This window comes from Dicentrarchus labrax, unplaced genomic scaffold, assembly GCF_905237075.1.
Source record: "Dicentrarchus labrax unplaced genomic scaffold, dlabrax2021, whole genome shotgun sequence".
Lineage (NCBI taxonomy): Eukaryota > Metazoa > Chordata > Actinopteri > Moronidae > Dicentrarchus > Dicentrarchus labrax.
In genome coordinates this window covers 13,336,972-13,358,802 of record NW_026136708.1, presented here as the reverse complement: position 1 = coordinate 13,358,802, position 21,831 = coordinate 13,336,972, and the positions used below count along the sequence as shown (strand labels likewise).

At 39.0% G+C, this 21,831-nt stretch overlaps 1 protein-coding gene across 4 annotated transcripts; it reads left to right on the top strand.

Annotated features, from left to right (window-relative positions):
• Nucleotides 1–4,204: 4,204 nt before the first annotated feature.
• esr2a (estrogen receptor 2a) lies at nt 4,205–19,596 on the top strand. 4 transcript variants are annotated; one of them, XM_051410065.1, is made up of 9 exons: nt 4,205–4,394; nt 10,536–11,414; nt 12,079–12,245; nt 13,220–13,336; nt 13,853–14,164; nt 16,062–16,200; nt 17,637–17,770; nt 18,617–18,800; nt 19,024–19,596. In XM_051410065.1, the coding sequence occupies exons 2-9, from the start codon at nt 11,023–11,025 to the stop codon at nt 19,262–19,264; spliced, it is 1,686 nt and encodes a 561-aa protein (XP_051266025.1). In that variant the 5' UTR covers nt 4,205–4,394; nt 10,536–11,022; the 3' UTR covers nt 19,265–19,596. The 4 variants fall into 4 exon arrangements, with proteins under 4 accessions (XP_051266025.1, XP_051266024.1, XP_051266023.1 ...); XM_051410064.1 differs by having other exon boundaries at nt 17,637–17,776; XM_051410063.1 differs by having other exon boundaries at nt 12,052–12,245.
• Nucleotides 19,597–21,831: the final 2,235 nt, after the last annotated feature.

Below are 21,831 nucleotides of genomic sequence, written 5' to 3'. Positions count from 1 at the left end.
TCTTTAAACAAAAAAGGATAGTGCATCCTCAATTTCAAAGACTTCGGCGTGTCTTTGCACCTTGATACAGCTACTGACCCAGGTGATGTAGGACGGCAAACAAAAAAAGAGTTTAAAAAGCTGTTTAAGAGTATCACGATTAATTTTTCATCTCACCAATTAGAATCTTGTATCGCATTATCAATATATCATTACATTTCAGCTATGCTGTTTGTCGTAATGGCTGCACTAGGCGGGTACTTTCTGTGTTTACTTCGGGTCGGACCTATAGACAACAGTTTGAAAGGATTTATGTAAATATCATGTTTGTTTGGAAAGCCGTAGGAAGCTCGCACAGCTTTTATGTTTTTTGTGTTGTGTGAGTCCTTGTTTCCCTGAATCTCTATAATGGAGGTGACGAGTGGAAAGTTGGGATCACCCATAGTCACAATGGCTGCATTTTTGGATGCACTGGAATTTTCCTTTATCCACAATTGTTTCCTAACCTTTACCAGGTAGTACTTTTAACCCAACCCAATTCTTAACCCTAACTGTGTCATTTTGTTCCCAAACCTAAAACATTTACTGTCGGTATAGGTAACAGGAAGCAAACTCTGAAGCACTTCAAAACTGCTTTTTCTTTAGTGTGTTGCAGTTTGCACACTAATAGGGAAACGAGCAAGTTCATCGCCCAGACCAGTGGATAGAGTGATGTTAGTTCTTGAGCGTCTGACTTTGCAAATAAAGGAAGCTGATAGCCTGAGACCCACTAAATCTCAACATTGGGGTGAAGAATTATCAAGAAACATCTGAGTAGAAATTACACACTGTGGGTGCAAAAAAATATTATTTTATATTGATTATTAGTTATTAATGAATTGTTTGGAAACTCCTATCTTTGATTATGTTATACCTTCTTTCTCACAAGCCATTATGGTGGGGTCGTAACACTGCTAAGTCACATTTGTGCCACAGCAGTGAAGAGGTCCAAATCTCAGTAATGTTCATTCGTTTTGTGCCATCATTACAACTGAGGGTTAAAAGCCCAATTTTAGGGGCAAATTGCTCCTCAGCTCCCCACAAACCAAATGACAGAAAGATGGGAGAAGCCATAGTCATATCTTCTGGCACAATTTGCACCTTGCAACCTGTGGTGCACTCATGCAGGTTTGGTTAGAATGTAAAGACTGTAGTCCATTACCTGGCAATGTCAAATGAGCTTCTGAAGGCTGCAAAGCCACAAAATGTAATCACCAAAATTGGATTTTAAGAGTTGAGAGATCAGCACATCGTAATTCTGAATGATTATCTCTCCAGGTGTGGCAGTGGTTCATGACTGGGAAAATTACAAGGGGTAAAATGTTCTTTCAGACACACATACTCTGTCCTTCTGCCCCCTGAGAGAGCAGGTGTTGGGTGGGGAATTGAATCTGAAGAAAGTATTCCAGGTACTAGAGCTAATTAATGGTGAATTATGTTCTATTACTTCTCTAATTGCAACAGAGAGCATTCTTGCTTTCCTTGCATCTGATCTGCAGCGCTGATAAACCTGTTGATGTACGTCATTGTGCTGTCATTGTTTGCATGGACCCGGTACATAAACTGTAGAAGCTCCACAGTTAGCACAGTGGCTAAATGCCTATGATGATCTGAGTCTTTGGAACAACTTATTTGGTATGTCTGAAAACCCAGTAGTCACTCATTCAAATGTATTAACAACAAAGAACACACCCTTTAACAACTCTAAAAACAAAAAGAAAACAAAAAAACTTGTGAAGGATGGACACTTAAGTTCTTGTATTGCTTGATATTACTTACAATATTGCAGGCAATGGAGACCCTGAGTTTATCCTCCAGTAGAGCCTTGATTATGCAACAATGTTTATTGAATAATTTGCCTTTGTATCATCCCTCTTGAAATAATAAGCACAAGTTTGTGCAGCATTGTTTGTTTTCCGCACCTCTTCGCTGCCTGTTTGCTGCCTTGGCTGCAGAAGCGATTTCCTCTCTGGACTCTTCGCTAATGAGCTCGGAGGAAAGCAGAGGTCAGACTTCGGCTGTGCTGGTCCAGAGTGACCTCTGTAAGGCCAAGCATGCACATGATTTAGATTTTATCTAAATAACAAAAACAAATAACCGCAACAATTACATGTTACCATAAATTATCAGTTGTTAATATGCCTTATTTTGTTCTGCCCAACAAGTAGACATCAGCCTCTCAGAATCAAAGATTAAGAACTCATTTCTACATTTAGAATAGATTTGACTGTTTCCCAACTAAAACAGACTCAGAAGATCAGAATGCAGAGCAGCTACAGGACATTCTGAAATGAAATTGAAATGAAATGGTTATAGATGTTGGATGGAAGATTAAAAGCATGTATTCTAGTTCAAAATATGCCACATGGGTCTTCACGCTTGATATGTCAGTTACTGCCAGCAAAATGCAAAGCTGCGGTTAGCGTGACCCTAACTCAAGGCTGAGAGTTTGCTGTTTATCCATCCTGTTTCTCTGTACAAAGTTCAATATACCAGCCTTCTATGTATTACATGGTGCTCAATCATCCTTATTTGCTAATGCAACTTTAATCAACTTAATCAAGCATATATGTTTTAATCATTGGTCACATGATGGATATAAAACATAAAATATCTTCACGCAAAAAAAAAATGTACTCAATGAACTGAGAACTTCTCAGAGGCAAATTTCTTTAAAGAAACAAGAACCATAATTACAGATATTTGTCTTATTATTAAATCATCATATACAGTAAGATTTTACTATAACCTTCAAACTAGATGGAAAGAAAATATTTTTAGCCCTGTTTTTTTTTTTTTTTTTTTTACGACCCATATCCAGTTATAAAAACCAAAACATTTACTCAGCAAGACTATGATTTGAGGAAGGGACGGGGCTTCTTATTTCTCAGCTGCATTAAATTCTATCTCCAGGAAACTGAATACAATAAAATAGTAATAGGCAGGACTCCTTCTTTAAGTTGTGCTCAATGTCTAATGCTTTATTTCCCCCCTGTGTTGTATTTCATAATTTAATGATTGTGGGAATATAATAGGGAAATATGAAAGGTTTGACTGGACGTCCTGTTGTTTGTCTTACATTTTACATGATTTGCGAAACTATAAAATACACAGGTGAACATCAGCAGTAGCTCAGATTAGGTTAACAGCCAGCTGGCTGATGTTTATTCTGAAGGGCTCTGTTTTTTTTTGTCAGTTATCTTATAATGAATGTGTCTGTAGCCTCCAAAATGTGAACTGTGGATGTCAATAAGTCAAATATTATAGGTGACATTTTTTATTTTTTTTACAAACACAACATTTATATGAACGTTGTGGTTTGTCCAGAATTACCTGAGTGGTGGACTTGTGTCTGACTTTAATTGAGACACTTAAATTGACTAAATGGCCCCAATTAGGATTTGATTGACTTGTGCTGGGCGGTGATAACGCACCAACCAGGGAGGTGTGTTTTTTTTGTTTCTTGTTTCTGACGTCGGTGAGTTTCCATAAGCAGAGTCAAGTTCACATAATAATAATAATAATATTAAACACCTAACTAGGCCTTCAAAATAAAAGCACACCGTTATCCTGAGGCCGTAACTGAAGTTTTGTTTGGGGACCAGCAATTTCTACAGAATATATTATTGATCCTGATTTTTCTGCTTTATGGACGTCACAGTCAAATCATGCAGGATGGTTTGACAGCATTGACTGACATACATTGTCTTGCTCTTTATCACACTAGAACAGGAACTTTTAATAGGCAAAGAAATATGTATATAGTTATTTATGTAGTTATAGGACTGTTAAAAAATAAGTTACAATGTGCTGGAAAAAGAAAAGTGGAAACGGATAAAATACAGAAGGCAGCCGTCATTGCTGTTATTTAGTGGAACTTAAACATATTTTGTCTTATTGAATTATTAAAAGTCTATTAGCATCTATTGATAGAATATTGAAGAAAATAAATAAGTTTAATTGCTGCATTGTTTAGTTTTTTCATATTTCATTAGTTTAAAAGTTGATGCCACAGAATGATTTCAATAAAGAGATAAAAAAAAAAAAAAAACACACAATCAGGACCCAAGAGCTGTTTACCAGGGCTGATTTTATTTTGAAGGAACTGACCGGATCTTGTGCGCCCTTTACTTTGTCTAACTTTACACCAGTTCCCTAAACGCAGCTGGTCTTTTGCCTCCGGGGCTCACAGCGACGGCCGACTCTTATATGAGCGCTGTGAGACTGTCGGGGAACTTACTCGGTGCTCGGCCTTTCTGCAGCTCATAACGGCTCCAAATAAACATTTTATTTCGCACTTTACCAACTCATGACACCAACAGCGGGACTCCATATTGTCACACCGACAACTTTTGTCTGCAACTAGAAGACAGGAGGTAAGAATATTGTCATGTTTATAAATACAACTTACTCATGTTGGTAATAAAGCAGACATTAAGCTGACTGTCCCACTGGTTTATTGTCACATATTGTTTGGGTAGGAGGCCTGTGACTGCATCAGATCACACTTTAAACTGCGTATTTTTATTTTTATTTTAAACTTGGACTGGCTAACAGGTGACAGTTTAAACTCCTGCAAGAAATCATTACCGTGGTGGTGAGATATTTTTAATCCAGAGTTTATCACAGGACTCTTTGGGTCTTCAATCATTTATAGATCTGCCTCTTGAAGAAAAAATGTCTATGTGTCTACAAAAAGGGAAAACTGCTAAGAGATGGCAGTGGGTCATGTTGAATATGCAGATAATCATCAATTATCTCCTTAAACATCTCTCTCCTAATCTTTAGATATCTCCACCCCCCATATTCAGATATCCATTTTAAGTACTTACTGTACTTACTATGTAAACAAGCGGCTGCTGTAATACAGACAAGCTCACAGGAAGAATTCCCCCTTTCCCTTGTTTGAGCTGTGGATGGTGGATCACTGCAACAGTTGACTCAAGTTTCAGACGTTTGAGATATTATTGCACTTATTAAATGTTTTTTGAAATGCCGAATATTGTCATTTGATTAAAGACTGAAATACACTTTACTAAAACTTTTAGTCTCATTTTAAAGCAGAGTTGTTATTGTCCTAAAGACAATTAATTAATATGATAGTGCTATAAATTGATTTAGGAGGTTCATTTTTTGAGTTGCAACAGTTGTACTAGATCAAGTAATATATTTCTAGAATGTATTTATTCATGTAATTACGTGCAAAATGAAAGAATTCAAGATTAATAGTGGGCGGCACAGCAGTGGTTAGAAAGGTTTGAACCTTTCTGCAAGTCCTTTCTGTGTGGGTTATAGGAAGGTTATAGATAGTGGATGGAAGATTAAAAGGCATCCCACCTGTTTTCACACCTGAAATTACCACATTTCCTGTCAGTTACTGCCAGAAAAAGGCCAGTGCGAAGGAAACATCCAAGAAGGGAGTTTTTGTATTTTTAAGAGGCAAAATTTAATTAGAACCTTTTTATCAAACGAGCATTCAGACGTTTTATTGTTTAGATGGAAAAAAAAATATCTATTGTCTCTCCAGCTTTATTCCAGACCAAAACCCTTCCTCAGAAAGACGTCATAATAGCTTTAATTACAGGAATTATAGGTCTCAGTTACCACTGAGCTGTACTTTAGCTGATTTTATTATAAGGGCTTTTTGTGACATTGTGTCAGAGAGATGTTAGATTTAACTTTATTTTTTTAAACCCGAATTAGTCACTGTGTTGCAGGGTTGTTGTATTAGATTGCTGTGTGAATGAACAGATAAATCAGTGTATTGTTGAGGGCAGCTCCTTCTGATGTGTGTCAGTGCAGGATAATAAATGACATTTAATGTTTATAGTTAACGTCAAACTTTAATTAGTCTTTTAAAAGCAGTTGCAGTCACGTTAAAGCACAAATAGAGCACATAAATCTCTCCGTGTCAGCTTGAGGTTTTTCTGCAGCACAATGAGATTTTTCTCATTCTCTGGCACCGACCGCCACTCACATCCCCACTCATACTCCCTTACTGTATATAGTAAGGTACGACTTCTTTCTGCAGAGCCGGTTCACATCCGTTTCCGCCTGGTTTTAGGGAGGCGGTGAGAATTTAGGGATGGGAAAACAGCACGGCCTTGAGCTTTTGTATAAAAGGCATGCACTTCTGGATTATGACCAGGAACAGTTCTGTCACTTCAGATTTTACTTTATTTGGCTTTGACCCGAATTCTTTTGGGGGGATACATGCATAAGTGTGTGTGTGTTGTTGTTGTTTTTGCCAACTGTCGGCTGTTTCGTTTCTGGTGTGAAAGCAAACCAACCGACTACAGGATTTTATGAAGCTAAATTACTAATAAATCCAGAAAGCAGTCTCATAATTGATCTCTGTTAGCGATACAATCATTTGGTAACTATGGTAATGTGTGTGCGTCAGCAAGTGACGGGGGGGGCTTTTACCTGATAAATCAGACAGTCAAAAGCAGCTAAAACTGTGGTCTATTGTGCTTGTATTCTTTTCCTGTTGGGATATTGCTCTACAAGGCGCTTCTTCTTCATCTGTCATACCCGTCATACCCGTCTTATTCATAACATGCGGCTGATTTGCAGACACTTCCTGACATCCGAGAACATAAATACAAATATTAGAAGCATTTAATTGCTGCATGACCTGCTGTCAGTCACTGGTATTAGATTTTCTCCTGTAGGACCTGATGATACATAACCTTGCGAGGCAGCTGGATCATAAAATCACAATATCACGCAAGAATCCATCTTACCAGCCCTCAAGCTCTATGCGCTTGTGTCCAAACCACAGAGGTTCAGCCCAGTCGGTGTCCTATTAGAAACTACTGGCAGCAACTGCATGAGCTACCGGGATGGTTAATGCTAGGCGTGTGTCACGGTGTGTGTGTGTTCGGAGTGTCTGTTCCACTTAAAAACAAGGTTAGATTAATTGAAAGAAGAGCAGAGAACAGGGAGGTCAGAGTATTTGGAGTCAAAGTTAACTGAACTTTTGCTGCACACCCTGGTGGAAAATCAACACAATGCTCACCGCTGTAGCTTGTGCAGCTGCTGAAGAGAGTACAGCCACTTTTTCCATTGGAAATAATGCAATGTAGAACCTGTGCACTTGATCGCCCTGTAAGGCAGTGACGGCTGGAAACCAGGCGACCATGGAACAGCTGGTTGAGTAACATTTCTCAACTGCTGTGGTGCTCTTCTGCAAGGCATTTGACACACACACTGAACCTTAAAACCCAATTTCTACAAAGAAACCAGAGTTTACTGTATATTTCCCAGCAGTTGTTGTCTTTCTGAGCTGGTTTTAATAGATGAGCAGCCTTGTGGAGGAGTTGGGAAATTCTCTCTCACAATGAGCTGCCAGCTGCCGGAGACTGTGACAGTGAGGAGGTCTGAAGGCAACATCAAAGCTTCAAAGGAAACAAAAAACTCTCCCACATCTGTTTTTACCCCCAAATGGTAATTGATGGTAAAATCTTGCCACAATCTTCTTTTCTCTTAAAGTAACTCATTTGTTTTAGGAGTCAGTTTATTGGCTTACGGACACAAGGTCATTGGAAACTTTGTGAAACTAAACGGCGCTCTTTGCTGCAACACTTTTTCATGCTTTCAGCCACATATAGCCTGTAGATTATATACGCTATCATCACATTAAGTGTAATTAAATTCTCACTTCTGTTGGCACATTATTGCGCATGTTATAATTGAGGTTTCTGTGATGCAGTGTACTTTAAGTCATCAGTCATTCCCTGGGATTCAAACAGAAACAGATGAGCTGGCAAGCAGTTTAATTAAACTTCAAACAGAGATCGCTCAAATGCTTTCATTTCCCGGCATTTTATCAGTGTGTTATGTCAGGTAAGATTTGATAAACACATAAAAGACAGAGCTAAAGCCATCCTCCCACTGCCAAGACACGCTCAGTATTATCAGCCAGAAATAGATCGTTCGTCAAACCAAATGTCATTCAATAGCACAAATATTCTGATTCTTACAGCTGTTGTAAGAGCTGAGAGAAATGTTCTTCCACACTGTTCAAGGTCTGAAACTTCACGGAGTCAATAATTATCACTAAAAACTGGGCTTAATCACAGTAGTTGCAGCTGTATAGTGAATACCTAGCCTCGTTGTTACACCTGCAAACTGCATTAACTGATGTTTTGGGCCATTTTGTGGCAGTGTAAAAACAACACTGAGACATGACATCACCTTTTATACAGTTGATATGGAAAACTCCAGCAGATATGGAGCCACGTTAGCTTTCATTTGGAGTCATGTTTGTATCCATCTGATGAATGTGAATCCAGTCTTCACTCTCTCTCTTTTAGACGCTGAATGCTCCACTGTGTTCACCAGCTTGTGTTAATGTGTCGGGTTCACTGTGTGTCAAGATGCTCTGAGGCACTGTGCCTGTATACACATTGGTGTGTTTTTGACAAAAGGTTTTAACCACTAATTTCCCCCTCTTTTTAATAACTTTTTCCTCACTATAACAACTCCTGTGCCTGTAGGGACTGCAGTATTCTTTTTCCTTCAGCCTCAAACGTCTAAAGGTTTATCTCTATAGGGATCCTTTCCATATGTATTTATACCTCTACCTCTGTGAATTAAGGGTTTATTTTGTTTCTGTACAGTTTGAAGTGTGTTTTGTTTTACGATTATCTGTGGGGTAAAATTTGTTTTGGTCTGAGATGCTGTGCTGTAGTGCGACATATAGTGGAAAGTGAATTCAATTATATGTAACCTTTAAACTAAGGTTAGATAAAGCAGAAAAAGACAGTGTTAAGCATAATTGTAATTGTGTAAAATTGGGTTGATTGATTAGATCCCTGGAGTGGACAAAACCAACATGTGCATCCTGTTGTTAACTGACCCATAATGTGTCCACACCTCTTCAAAGAGGCAAAGACTGCTATAGAATTTACATTTATCTTATTTGTTTGCAAAGCATCAATGGTAGTCTGTCGTCTTTTAATTAAAAAATACACAATTGTAGGTTGTTTGACAAATGTAACAATAGTGTTTCCAGTTTTTATGTCATACATAGATTATTTAATCTTTCACGTAAATTAACTCTTGCAAGAAGTTGCAGTCAAAAAATAAAATTATTCAACATGCTGAAATAACTCTGCTTGTGTTTTAGAGTGATTTAGATATAGCTATAATTTCTTAGTGTGTGGTTTTTATTACCTTTTTTCTTTTCCTTTTTAACTTATGTGAAGTGTCTTTGAGTTTCTGGAAAAGCGTTCTATAAATTAAATGTATTATTATTATTATCATTATTATTATTATTATTATTATTATTATTATTTCACACATCTTAATTCCATATAAAAACAAAAATATCACTTTAATGTATATTAATGGTCACTTCATTGCAGCTTTGTGAGTTTAATTACTGTCAGTTTTCAGCGCTGTTAGAGCCGACTCCAACTATACGGATTATCAAGTTTTGTTGTCGAGTCAAACGGCAGCTTCTCTTTAGATTAATGGACCCTTTTCCATCAGGAGAAATAATGACTTCCAGCTTTATGCAAGAAAGGTGGAGAGAATGTGTACCAACTTGGACTGAAGGCAGAGTGCTGCCACACAGGAATGATGAAGAGTAAACTAACTATATATTCTGCCAAAGATTAGAGGGAAAACCGAAAAGTTTTTGACCGTGGAGTGACCCCACTGAGTCCGACGCTGTGTTCTTAAAACAAGTGAAATGTAGTTGAATTTTTGATTTATTCACCCTCTTTTACTAACTGATTACGAGCGAGTTTCTGATCACTGCACCTGCTTTTGAATTTACCTGTTTATTGTGTATACCGTATATATATTGTAATGTTTTAACTCTAATATTGTTTTCTTGCATTAGCTGTTTCTGTGTTTTAATTGTTGGTGTCGATTTGCGTACTGTAGTTGCCTCTTGGCCAGGTCATCATTCTAAATGAGAATTGGTTCTCAGTTGATTTATCTGGTAAAAAAAAAATGTGAATGTGCTGGAAGGACTTGAGTGACAAAATAGAATTTTGATAAAGTGGGAAAAATTGTGTAAAATAAAGTAAAAACAACAAAAAACATCAGTTTATTTTGATTGTGAAAAAGGTGAAATTTTAATTTAAAGAAAAACTCTGGTTTAAATCTTATTGGAATACAATTTGATCTATAAACCATTATATATATTACATTATATACTAAAATTAATTTTGGGACTAAATCTGCCGTTCTGTATTTTATGATGTTTACAGTCATAATTCTGACATTAACCTATAGCGCCCTCACCATGAATAATACCTATAAATATTACCAGAGATCTGCGATTAAACCCCCTCCCCAAAACCACAGGGCACTAACTTTTTACAGAGCTTTTGTATCTCACAGTGTCTTTTATCTTCAGCAAATGGAGTTTGCGGTACCAGAGAACTGGCTAATGCAGTTTGAGAGTAAACTCAATGAAATGTAATTTAGAAAAATTCAGAATTGGAGTCCTCGACCAGTATTTCAGTACTTTAACATGCGCTTTTCTCTTTGTCCTCCAGGTGGAAAGGTTGCCACACATCTGACTCCACGTGCTGGAGTAATAATGTGAGACTCATGGCTGGACTGACACTAAGCACTGAACTGAACCCCTACTCCGGGGTTGACGGACTGTGGTCCTGTGTGTTCGCTGCCCTCTAGATCATTTCACAGCACTGACTCTCTCTGCTTGACAGGTTGATCATGTGATCCTTCCCGACACTAGCATTCCTCAGTGAGCAGAGTTAAATCAAAGTAAGCTGCAGGATTGATTGGAGTTATCCATCATTCTGGGAATGTACAATGTGAGCTCACAGGTAACATTAAACCACCCTGGCCTGTAGGTAGATGCGCAATTCTTTGTTTTTATTCTATTACACTGCTAGTACTTGTAGATAATGACAATACCACTGTGAACTTGACACCAAAGGGAAAAAATGACTCCATCCTAGGCCCATATTTGTTTATGATGTGGTAAATCTAGTGATACTGAGAGCGTCTGTATTTGCAATGGCCGTTGCCTCCTCTCCAGAGAAGGATCAGCCCCTCCTCCAGCTCCAGAAAGTAGACTCCAGTCGAGTCGGTGGTCGCGTCCTCTCCCCGATTCTCAGCTCCTCCATGGAATCAAGCCAACCCATCTGCATCCCCTCCCCGTACACCGACCTCAACCACGACTTCACCACCATACCTTTCTACAGTCCGACTCTCTTCAGTTATGCGGGTCAGGCTATTTCAGACTGCCCTTCCGTCCATCAGTCGCTAAGCCCCTCCTTGTTCTGGCCCAGCCACGGCCACGTGGGGCCCCCCATACCCCTGCACCACTCCCAGGCTCGGTCTCAGCACGGACAGCCAATCCAGAGTCCATGGGTGGAACTGTCACCGCTGGAAAATGTAACAACCAGGTAGGATTGTGCGTCACTCCCTGACTGTTGCATGCTGTTTTAACAATCATGCTGCAACTAGTGATCTGTTTAATTATTGCTTAATCTGTTGATTATTTGTATGATTCATTGGTTAAATGTTTAGTTAAGATTTTCAGAAAATAGGGAAAATAATTCATAATGTCATTGAATTGCTTCTTTTGTCCAAAAACACCCAAAATATTTGACAGGAAACCACAAATTTAAAGCATTTTTGGTTGATAAAGGACAACTGACTTAACAAATATCTATCGACCTGAGTGGGATCACTGCACACTAGCTTATTATTCGACTCCTAGTCTGCATTCACAGTTGCATTTTTAAAACCCCTTACTTTCTGACCATAATATAATCACTCAATATTATAATCGTCATGAAAAATCAACATTTCGGCTCATCATAACTTGACATTTCATGTCAGTCATTAGAAATATGTTGAAACTGTTTATTCCAAATCTCCTGTCTAGTTTAATTATTACCTGTAGTCAGCGTAAATAATCTGTAATCATACTACTAATGCGGTAATGATTTATTAAAATGGAACATGCAATACACTTCATTAGAGGGATTTCCATACTGAGGCCAGATTGCTTATTCCACATGTTTTTGTCTTGGCAAGAAATACTGACTCAAACTTATCTGTCAGTAAGAGTGTGATGAGGCGTTCTCAGCAGAGCGAGGAGGGCGTGGTGTCATCTGGCGGGAAGGCGGACCTCCACTACTGTGCTGTGTGTCACGACTATGCCTCGGGTTACCACTACGGCGTCTGGTCATGTGAGGGGTGTAAGGCCTTCTTCAAGAGGAGCATCCAAAGTGAGGCACAAAAACATTCAGTGTTCAGAGTTTGGTGACGCCATTTGTTGAGACTGTTAGTGGGGTTCATTCAGCTCTGTGCTCATTTTTAGGACATAGTGGGTATTGTTTCTCTGAAAATAAGTCATTTAGTGTCTTTCACACGCATTTGTGGTCCATAGAGGGTAAATCCTACCAACTTTGGTGGTTCTGTGACATTTCCTGTAGCGCCACCATGAGGTTGGGGTTTGGATTGCCATGACATTTAGTATAGACATTCATGTCCCCCTGAAGATAATTTGAATAACCTTTTAGATTCCTTAACATTTCCATTAGCATCCATCATGAGGTCAACATTTAAATTCTCTGAACAAATACCTGCAAAACTAATGAACATCCCATCACCTTTAGGTGTACTTTATGTTTAGTTCTAGTTAGCAAATGGTAGATGCTAACATGCTAAGCTAAGATGGTGAACACAATGGACATTATACCTGCTCAATTAAACTGAATTCAATTTTATTTTAGGACACTTTTCATATCAGAGCAGGTGTAGATTGTTAGTCTTGTTAAAAACTCAACACGTCCATGCATGTGACTACCTCTTACTGAACTCTGTCACACCTGATCACAGTAACTTGTAATCAACATTTACAAGCTCCAATGAGACTGAATCACATCTCATTTAAAAATCTCATTCTGAAAAACTTAAATTCAAGTCCTTTGAGTTTTTGTTGCCTGACATTTACTGAATCCCACTTATCTCAATTGTAGTTTCTCCCCCCTTCTCCGCCTTTTGTTTTACTGAAAAGCTGGAAATGATCCCAAAAGAAACAAACACACAAGCTTGTCATCAGCATCCTTTGGCGGGTGATCTTTTTGCAGCGAGATCCAGCCTTTCTTTATTTCTATTTTGCTCATTTTGTCAAATTTTTTCTTCTATCCTTGCCTTTTTTGTCTTCATCTTCTCCCTTTCTTCTTACCTTTTGTTTCAGGACACAATGACTACATCTGTCCAGCAACCAATGAATGCACTATAGACAAGAACCGCCGCAAGAGCTGCCAGGCGTGTCGCCTTCGCAAATGCTATGAAGTTGGCATGACGAAGTGTGGTTAGTGTAATTTTTTTTCCCATCAGAGGTTGTTGTATTTTGGCTTTTGTATTTTTTCCACCCACAATGAAAAAGGAACTCTAACCAGACAATATATCTTAACCAACATGCTGTCATGATGATGTTACATGTCATAAAAAAATTTGTTAGGCTTTTTTTTGTTCAAGAATGTTTCCCTCCCTTTTTATGTGCAGTGATCCCACTCAGGGAAACCAGCCTGGAAAGGTTGTTGTGAAATTAATCTGTTTAACAGCTGCTTAAAATGGAGAAGAAATCAAGAAAACCCTTAAAACCTAGGACTACTTGCCCAGCCCTAAATGCCAGACAGAGTTAGAAACTATCAGGGGAACTTAGTGGAGCATTTAACGGCTAAAGACCCAGATATTTCCCTCAGGAGTTGGTGGAGACCCAAAAGATTAGACCTACGATAACCATGTTTCACAAATATGGATAGTGAAACATGCCCTGGACAAACTGTAAAACGTTGTGTTTTATGTCATGTTTACTTGGCCTCAGGTATGCGAAAGGAACGTGGAAACTACAAGAACCCCCAGACGAGGCGAGTGACCCGCCTGTCCTCACAGAGCAGAACACACGGACCAGATGTGTTAACTGGATCATCAGCAATGGGTTTGTTAAACGCGCCCCGTCCTCCTGCACTGACTTCAGAGCAGCTGATTGAGCGAATAATGGAGGCAGAGCCGCCAGAGATCTACCTCATGAAGGACATGAGGAGGCCTCTGACTGAAGCGAACGTCATGATGTCGCTCACCAACCTGGCAGATAAGGAGTTGGTTCACATGATCAGCTGGGCCAAAAAGATTCCAGGTGTGTAACGGGGGAATTCGGGCAGAGGACTTTGTCCATAGCAACTTGGGATGAGTGTGTTCAAACCTCGTACTGTGCAAGAGGTAGTTCTCGTCCAAAATTGGTAGTGTATCTCTTCATGCTGCATTCACATGGAATCAGGCAAACTGGATGTGATGTTAGTGGATGATTGCAGGACGAGGACGACGACGACAGAGAATAACGACAATGCAATACATACAGTTATTTATATACATATACACATACACATATACACCCAGGAAATGATTCAGCAGTGCATTTTTTAAATTTGCGTCTGGAGGAATGTAAAACAGCAGAAACACATTATGACAATCTTGGCTTAGTCCTTTAAAATCATAAAAAAAATTTAAGTTTGAAGGAACTACCCGCTATTTTATATACGAGTGCAGTCGTTGCCATGGCAGTCCATCAAAGTATATATTATTTTAACCCATCCTGCAGTCCTATCCAGTTATTGCTACACTGACAACTCATAGAGAAGCTAATATGCTTAATTGGTTTAGCATAAAGACTGGAAGCAGGTGGAAGCAGCTAGCCTGGTAACACCTCTAAAGCGTGCTGATTGGCATGTTGTATCTCGTTATCTTAATCCATACGTGCTCGTAACTCATGCGACCACAACTTGATGATGATATTGACAGTGACACAGACAAGGTTAGCCGTTTCCACATACTTCCACTTACTATGCAAAGGTAGGCTAATCTAAACTAGGATTTTTGTTGTAGAATAACACACAATTTGAACATTTCACAAGCCAACTGGTCTAGTTTTTGAGTCCAGAATTAATATAAATAACTTTGTATTTTAAGCTCTCATCAACACCTAATCTCATAAAGCATTGAAGCTACAGAGCAAAACACATTTTGTACACATTTTTTTTTTTTACACAAAACCTCTTCGACATCGAAATAAAATTGCTTTATTGGAACCCAGAATGACATATCTAGATCTTTTTATTGCCTCTCGTCTTTCTAAACATCCCTGCAGAGCCACTCAGTTGGTGAGAAAGCGAGTTAATGACCAGCCAGACACAGTAATTGTCTCTGCTTTATTTAGCATGCAATCGACGAGTCCCGCAACACAGCAGTGTTTCTGGAATTGGAGGTGGACAATGAGCTGTGACATAACTTTTATTGGAGTGTGTCTCTGCTGCTTGATTCAGACGGCTTCTCTGCACAATATGAAAGTTTTGAACAAGTTGCATGCTTGTGCTTCAGGCAGATATTATGACATAGAAACCTTTAACCTTATCCTAAAGTGACATGTTTGAACGTCCTTGGCAGGCACAGTCACTCATTGCCTGGCTGAAATCAGATAACAGCACAGGCTGTACTTGACAGTGTGTACATGAACAAAAATTTTAACCGGTTGTAACCTGATTTGGGGTCTGATACATGACAGTGTGAGTAAGTGTTTGAATTAGGGCCACAATTAATGTTTATTTTTGTAATATTATTATTGTTATTATTTGTTTTAGTAATCATTTAATCTACAGAATGTCTGGAAATAGAGTCAAATACCCATCAGAGTTTCACAGAACCCAAAGTGATGACTTCACATGGCTTGTTTTGTTGGAGTGAACAGTCCAAACCCAGAGATTAAAATTACAGTGACTCCTCACATTTGAGACGGTGGAACCAGCAAAATGTTTGCATATGTGATTTTAATGATTCATCAGGTGTCAAATTCACCAGAGAATAATCAGTCAACTAATTGTTTCAGCCCTGGTTTGAATAATTACACAGCTCATACAGTAGACAGGTTAAGGTACGTGGATAACTACTGATTACAAACTTGATTCAGGATTTTGTCTTTTGCTGTGTGTGCAGAGCAGTAATGGCAGCACACAGTTACAAACTGTTTGTCTTTTCCTTAGGGTTCATTGAGCTCGGTCTCTTGGACCAGGTGCACCTGTTGGAGTGCTGCTGGCTGGAAGTGCTGATGGTCGGACTGATTTGGAGGTCAGTGGACCATCCAGGGAAACTTATCTTCTCCCCTGACCTCAGCCTGAGCAGGTACCACCGACCAAAAACATCACATCTTTACTTCACAAACCTGATTAAAGTGACAATTTGCCATCGTTACTGTGGATGTTAGGTTGAATGCCACCTGCATTTAGAGAAGTTATACATTCTGTAATGTATGTGTGCCACAGTTCCTGTTGTATTTTATGACAAAGTGGCTGTTCGAGGAGTGTTTGCTGTTGTATTAAACTTACCACAGTAACCATGAATGTCATCAAATCAACCAGCTTTAAGTTACAACTACAACTTTAAGTGATCCTTGTCAAAATGCTTGTCTATGTGAGGTTTAAGGAGGCTGATGAATCAATGTTTAAATATTAGTCTTGGCCTTACACTTTTCAAATAGAGCAGTTCTAGACCGAACTCGTTATTAAAAATCCAGTATCTGTCCCAGACCCCATCTGTGTCCTGTATGAAAAACTAAAATCAGGCCCGCCACCATCTGACTCATACTAGTTTCTGATCTGGTTTGTGTGGGAGGAAATCTTCAGCTCTGACTGCATCTGTGCTCACATGTGGTTTACAACAAGGGATACATCTGCTGGTGCTCATCTTCTTTTAAAATCTGGTACAAAGTGTCCTAACCTCTCTCACTGAGGGCACGTTGTGTACATTGTGATGGCTTTTATCATCATATCAGATTTTGGAAATAGTGTGGTGCATGGTGCAGTGCATGAGTCATAGAAAGATGAATCTTCCTGTCATGGAAGAAGTTTTTTTAGATCATTTACTTTTTTTATAGTAAAAGTAGCACACTGTACACATACTCCCTGTACAAGTAAGAGTACAGAAATGTTACCAGTAAATTGTACTTAAAGTATCAAAAGTAAAATGATGTGTTAAGCAGAATGGTCCCTGAGATATATTATTTGATCATTATTATTGATTCAACAGCATCAAATTGGTACTTAAATGTTGTAATTAGTCAAGGTTTCATATACAGATGGGTTGTTTAATTTTTAAGTTCATCATAAATTTTAATCTGAAAAGTAACTGGTAATTAAATCTTTCAAATAGTGGAGAAAAAGGACAATATTTCCCACTGAAATGTACTAAGGTATAAACTAGAATAAAATGGATAATAACAGTAAAGTTGATAGTAAAGGAGGAACAAGAAGCTCAAAATCGTACTTAAGTATAATACTTGAGTAAATATACTTTCCACCATTGGAATCTTCCGCCCTATGTGGAGCTTTACAGCCAAACCTGAAGTACTAAAAATAACTCCCAATATGATGGTTTTCATTTCCTCTCCTCTATGATAATGCTAACTGCTAAACACGTACTGCTACTTGCCATCTTTTGGATCTTGGTGAGCATTAAATCAATGCAGCATTTTGTCAAATTGTCAAATGGTTTCTGCCTAAATTGTTATAAAAATGGTTTCTGGTAAAATAACTGGTTGTGTTTGTGTCTTTGTGTGGCAGAGAAGAGGGGAGCTGTGTCCAGGGCTTTGTGGAGATCTTTGATATGCTGATAGCTGCCACGTCCAGGGTGAGAGAGCTCAAGCTCCAGAGAGAGGAGTACCTCTGCCTCAAGGCCATGATCCTCCTTAACTCCAGTGAGTGTGAGTGTGTGTGTGTGTGTGTGTGTGTGTGTGTGTGTGTGTGTGTGTGTGTAGGCGTAGACACACTCGTAAGTCTCCTATTTTTATGCCTCTCTATGTGTGATGTATGTGTGTGTGTCTAGGTGAGACAAAGCGATGCTCTAGTGTTTGATTGGTGTCTCAGCATGTAATCCTATATCTGTGTGTGTGTGTGTGTGTGTGTGTGTGTGTGTGTGTGTGTGTGTGTGTGTGTGTGTGTGTGTGTGTGTGTGTGTGTGTGTGTGTGAGTCTGCACAGGGTTGGCAAGGCGACCAGCTATATAACTTACTAATAAAAATCCCTAATGGGAACACCGTGTATAGTTTGAGCCTCTGCTCTCATTGGTTCTGTCGGATGCAGTAGCAGGCTGTTTGAACACGAACAAGGCCAGAGCATCTATGGCGAGTGGCAGTACTGGAGAGTAATTAATATCTGTTTACCTCCACTAACACAGTCAAACAGGGGTCATGGTTTTGCTCCATCTTCCCCATGCCTGTTTTTGTCTGTTTTGAACATTTGTGAATGAGTAATAGCCAATATATTTATATATTTCATATAGAACGCAGAACAAAACAGCTCAGACATAATCACCCCCTACAGCAAAGCGATGAAAACCAGGATAATATTGAAACATTAGGGACATCCCGATACGATCTCAATAAATCTTTTTCAGGGCCGATCCAGGCGTGTATTAACTGATCGGTATCAGCTATATTGACGAGATTTAAAAATTAGCAAAAGATCCAATTGATTAGAACTAGATGTGTCTGTTTCATTGAAACATGAATGACCTGTTTCCCATTTCTCTGTGTGCGTTACCAGACATGTGCCTCAGCTCCTCAGAGGGCAGCGAGGAGCTGCAGAGTCGCTCCAAGCTGCTGCATCTTCTGGACGCTGTAACGGACGCTCTGGTGTGGGCCATCGCCAAAACCGGCCTTAGCTTCCGCCAACAGTACACCCGCCTCGCCCACCTGCTTATGCTGCTCTCACACATCCGTCATGTCAGGTAAAAAGGACCTCATGTAATGCCAAGGATGCTGTACACACTAACTGATGTATTTATGTATTGTTGAATAGAATGGTCCTTTAAATATGGACCATTATAGATAATAGATTATTATATAAGTGCTCATCATCTTGACTACTTTTGTCATTACGCTCACTGCTGTGCCCCAAAAAAACAACCTGCCTTTGTTACTCTACTTTCTTCTTTCTTTTCAAATGTGCAGCAACAAAGGCATGGACCACCTCCACTGCATGAAAATGAAGAACATGGTTCCTTTGTACGACCTGTTGCTGGAGATGTTGGATGCCCACATCATGCACGGCTCCCGGCTGCCCCATCGGCCCCCACAGCAGGAGTCCAGGGACCAGAGGGAAGCTCCTGCTCAGCCACAGAGTTCTGATAACGGCCCCTCAAACACCTGGGCTCCCAGCAGCAGCACTGGAGGTGGAGGTGAACCACAGTAGTCGGATCAGAATTCAGATGCAATGAATTTTTTTTCCGCTTTGCACTAGTTCACAAGACTGATGAGACGTCGTTTTGCAGAGCGCTGCATTCTGTGAACTCTCATTGGTGAAACTAAAGCTGTGACACACACATTTTTAGAACGTTACTCTGCAGACAGACCAAACTTGCAGTATTCATTGCCTTACCACCACGTACTGAAAAGCCAGAGTGGAACAGGAATGTGAAGAAATTACTGTCATACTTTGGCCAGTAGCACCACCACAGAACTGAACAAAACGTTCATGTAATATGTGAATTTCATATCAGATAATGAACGACTTCATGTGCCAAGGTAAGACTGTATGGTTTCAGTCATCACAGTAATCATTTTGGGGAACTGTGACAGACCGTAGACAATAATGTCACATATAGACAGCATAAAGACAGAATACATAAATGTCTTTTCTAACCATTTAAGTCCATACAGTCACAGATTTCCCATCATCAATGTCTGATCCAACAGAGAATGAGATGTGCAATGACTAAAGTTACGCAAAAAAAGATATATATATAGACGATATGATGATACGTACAGAACAGACAATAGATTTTGTTATACAGCTTCTACTGATGTAGCTGTTCCTTAATTAACATGAATTACCATAATTTGTATTTAATTCACTGAACGAGACAAAAACATTTCCCATCATTCATTTTACCTACAAAAGGTTTAAGGTTTAATTCGAAATAATACTTATTGTAACACAGTATTTTTTCTATCTTAAAGGAATTATTTGACATAAATAATTTTATTTGCTCTTGTTCCGAGGGTTAGATGAGACGATTGATCACATCTGTACGGTGAATACGTAGCTGGAGTCCACAGCTGGTCAGCTTAGCTTAGCATAAAGACTTGCTAGCCTGGCTTTTTCAAAGACGCCATTAGCATGTTATATCTTGTTTGTTTAATATTTACAAAAACCACATGACATTTTTACACTATTTTCTGTACAGATTAAACGAATGAGATGTACAGTGTTTTAATGTTGTAATCAATGAGCTTTAGGGTTGCAGGTAAGCTAACCGGCTGCTGGCTGTAGCCTCATATATACTGTTCAGATGAACGTTTATCAGTCTTGTGAGTGAACTATATAGTGTTTGACAATTCCTTTAATACCAATTTACATAAATTGTAAAAATGTATTCACGGCACATAACCACCAGCTGTTTTGCTCCATGAGATAAGAGTTATTTTGTTAGCAACAACAGCTCCCATATTTTAGGCACACCAGAAAAAGGTGGTCCTTTTTTACTGTTCGGTACAGTAGTAGATACCCATTTATCTTAGAATATAGACAAAATGAAGGCCACTGATAGATTGGGAGAGGGATTCAGAACTGAAAGCTATCAGAACAGAAGCAAGGTTGGAAGTAGACTGAAGCACTATGTGATTATTATTATTATTATTATTATTATTATTATTATTATTATTATTTGTAACAAACTTAATCAAAACAGAAAAATGTTGAGTTCGGTCAGTAATGTTTCAGAAACTAGCACAGACAATAACGGAGTTCTGTTGTTTTGGGTGTTTCCAGATGTTCACAGCAGACCACCTGCTGACCACTAGAGGGCGCTGTACACCACACACTCAGACGTATGAGCCTTCTCAGACTTTACTTTGACACTGTACATTCCTGGCTTCATTGTCAAAGACATCTCGCTTGTTTCGTGTGAAGAATCATAACCACTATTGCTATTAAGACAAAATTGCACTCATACCTGTCAAGTTTTGCTTGACAGGAAATTGAAACTATTTTTGTATCAGACCTCGCTACAGTAGCCGTTGTGTGCAGTCGTGATGCAGCTTCACTGATCAGGATCACTGCAAGGACGCAGAAAATGAAAAATATGCAGAATATGAAAATCCTCCCCATGAACTCTTTATCACCATACATTGCAAACTATACAATCACGGTGTATACGTCCTTAGATTTTACTTTACTTTCACAGAGAATATTGTCATAATGTACCTGTTACTCCATCATTTATCTCTGGTGGGTTCGTCCACCTTTCAAACCATCAAGTACAGAGGAGACTTCAGGGTTTTCAGAAGTTTGGACTTTCCATTTACAGTACAGTCTGCAGATGATTATTATTTTGTGGTCTGCTTATAGATTTATCCATTCTCTCTTGGTTACACCATAAAAATAAAGCAAAAATACTGTACAGATTATACAGGGAGAATGACTTTACTTGTTTATCAAAACCCAGATAGATTAAAAAAAATAAATCTTGAACTTTAACCCCAAAATGCTCTTACTTCTGAGTTGATTTTTAGGACATTAGTTCATGAAATCTCTCTGAAAAAGATCCCATCGATATCGTTCGCCACTATCGTCGTTATAGTTGTAGTGTGAACGGCCTTTTCAATGATCAGTACCACTCTTACATCTGTGCACTAAACGTGGAGCTGGAACCAGGAGGCGATTAGCTTAGCTTAGCATTAAGACTGGAAGCAGGGGGGAAACATTTAGCCTGAATCTCTTTCCAAAGTTTGTGCAATTTGTGGTTTTGGGGGGAATTA

Excerpts from the sequence above, each read along its gene's own strand:
- esr2a (XM_051410062.1), top strand. The coding sequence starts at position 11,023 with ATGGCCGTTGCCTCCTCTCCAGAGAAGGATCAGCCCCTCCTCCAGCTC. Across the intron at positions 11,415-12,051 it reads CTGGAAAATGTAACAACCAG|AAATACTGACTCAAACTTAT; the intron begins GTAGGATTGTGC and ends TGTCTTGGCAAG. Across the intron at positions 12,246-13,219 it reads CTTCAAGAGGAGCATCCAAA|GACACAATGACTACATCTGT; the intron begins GTGAGGCACAAA and ends CTTTTGTTTCAG.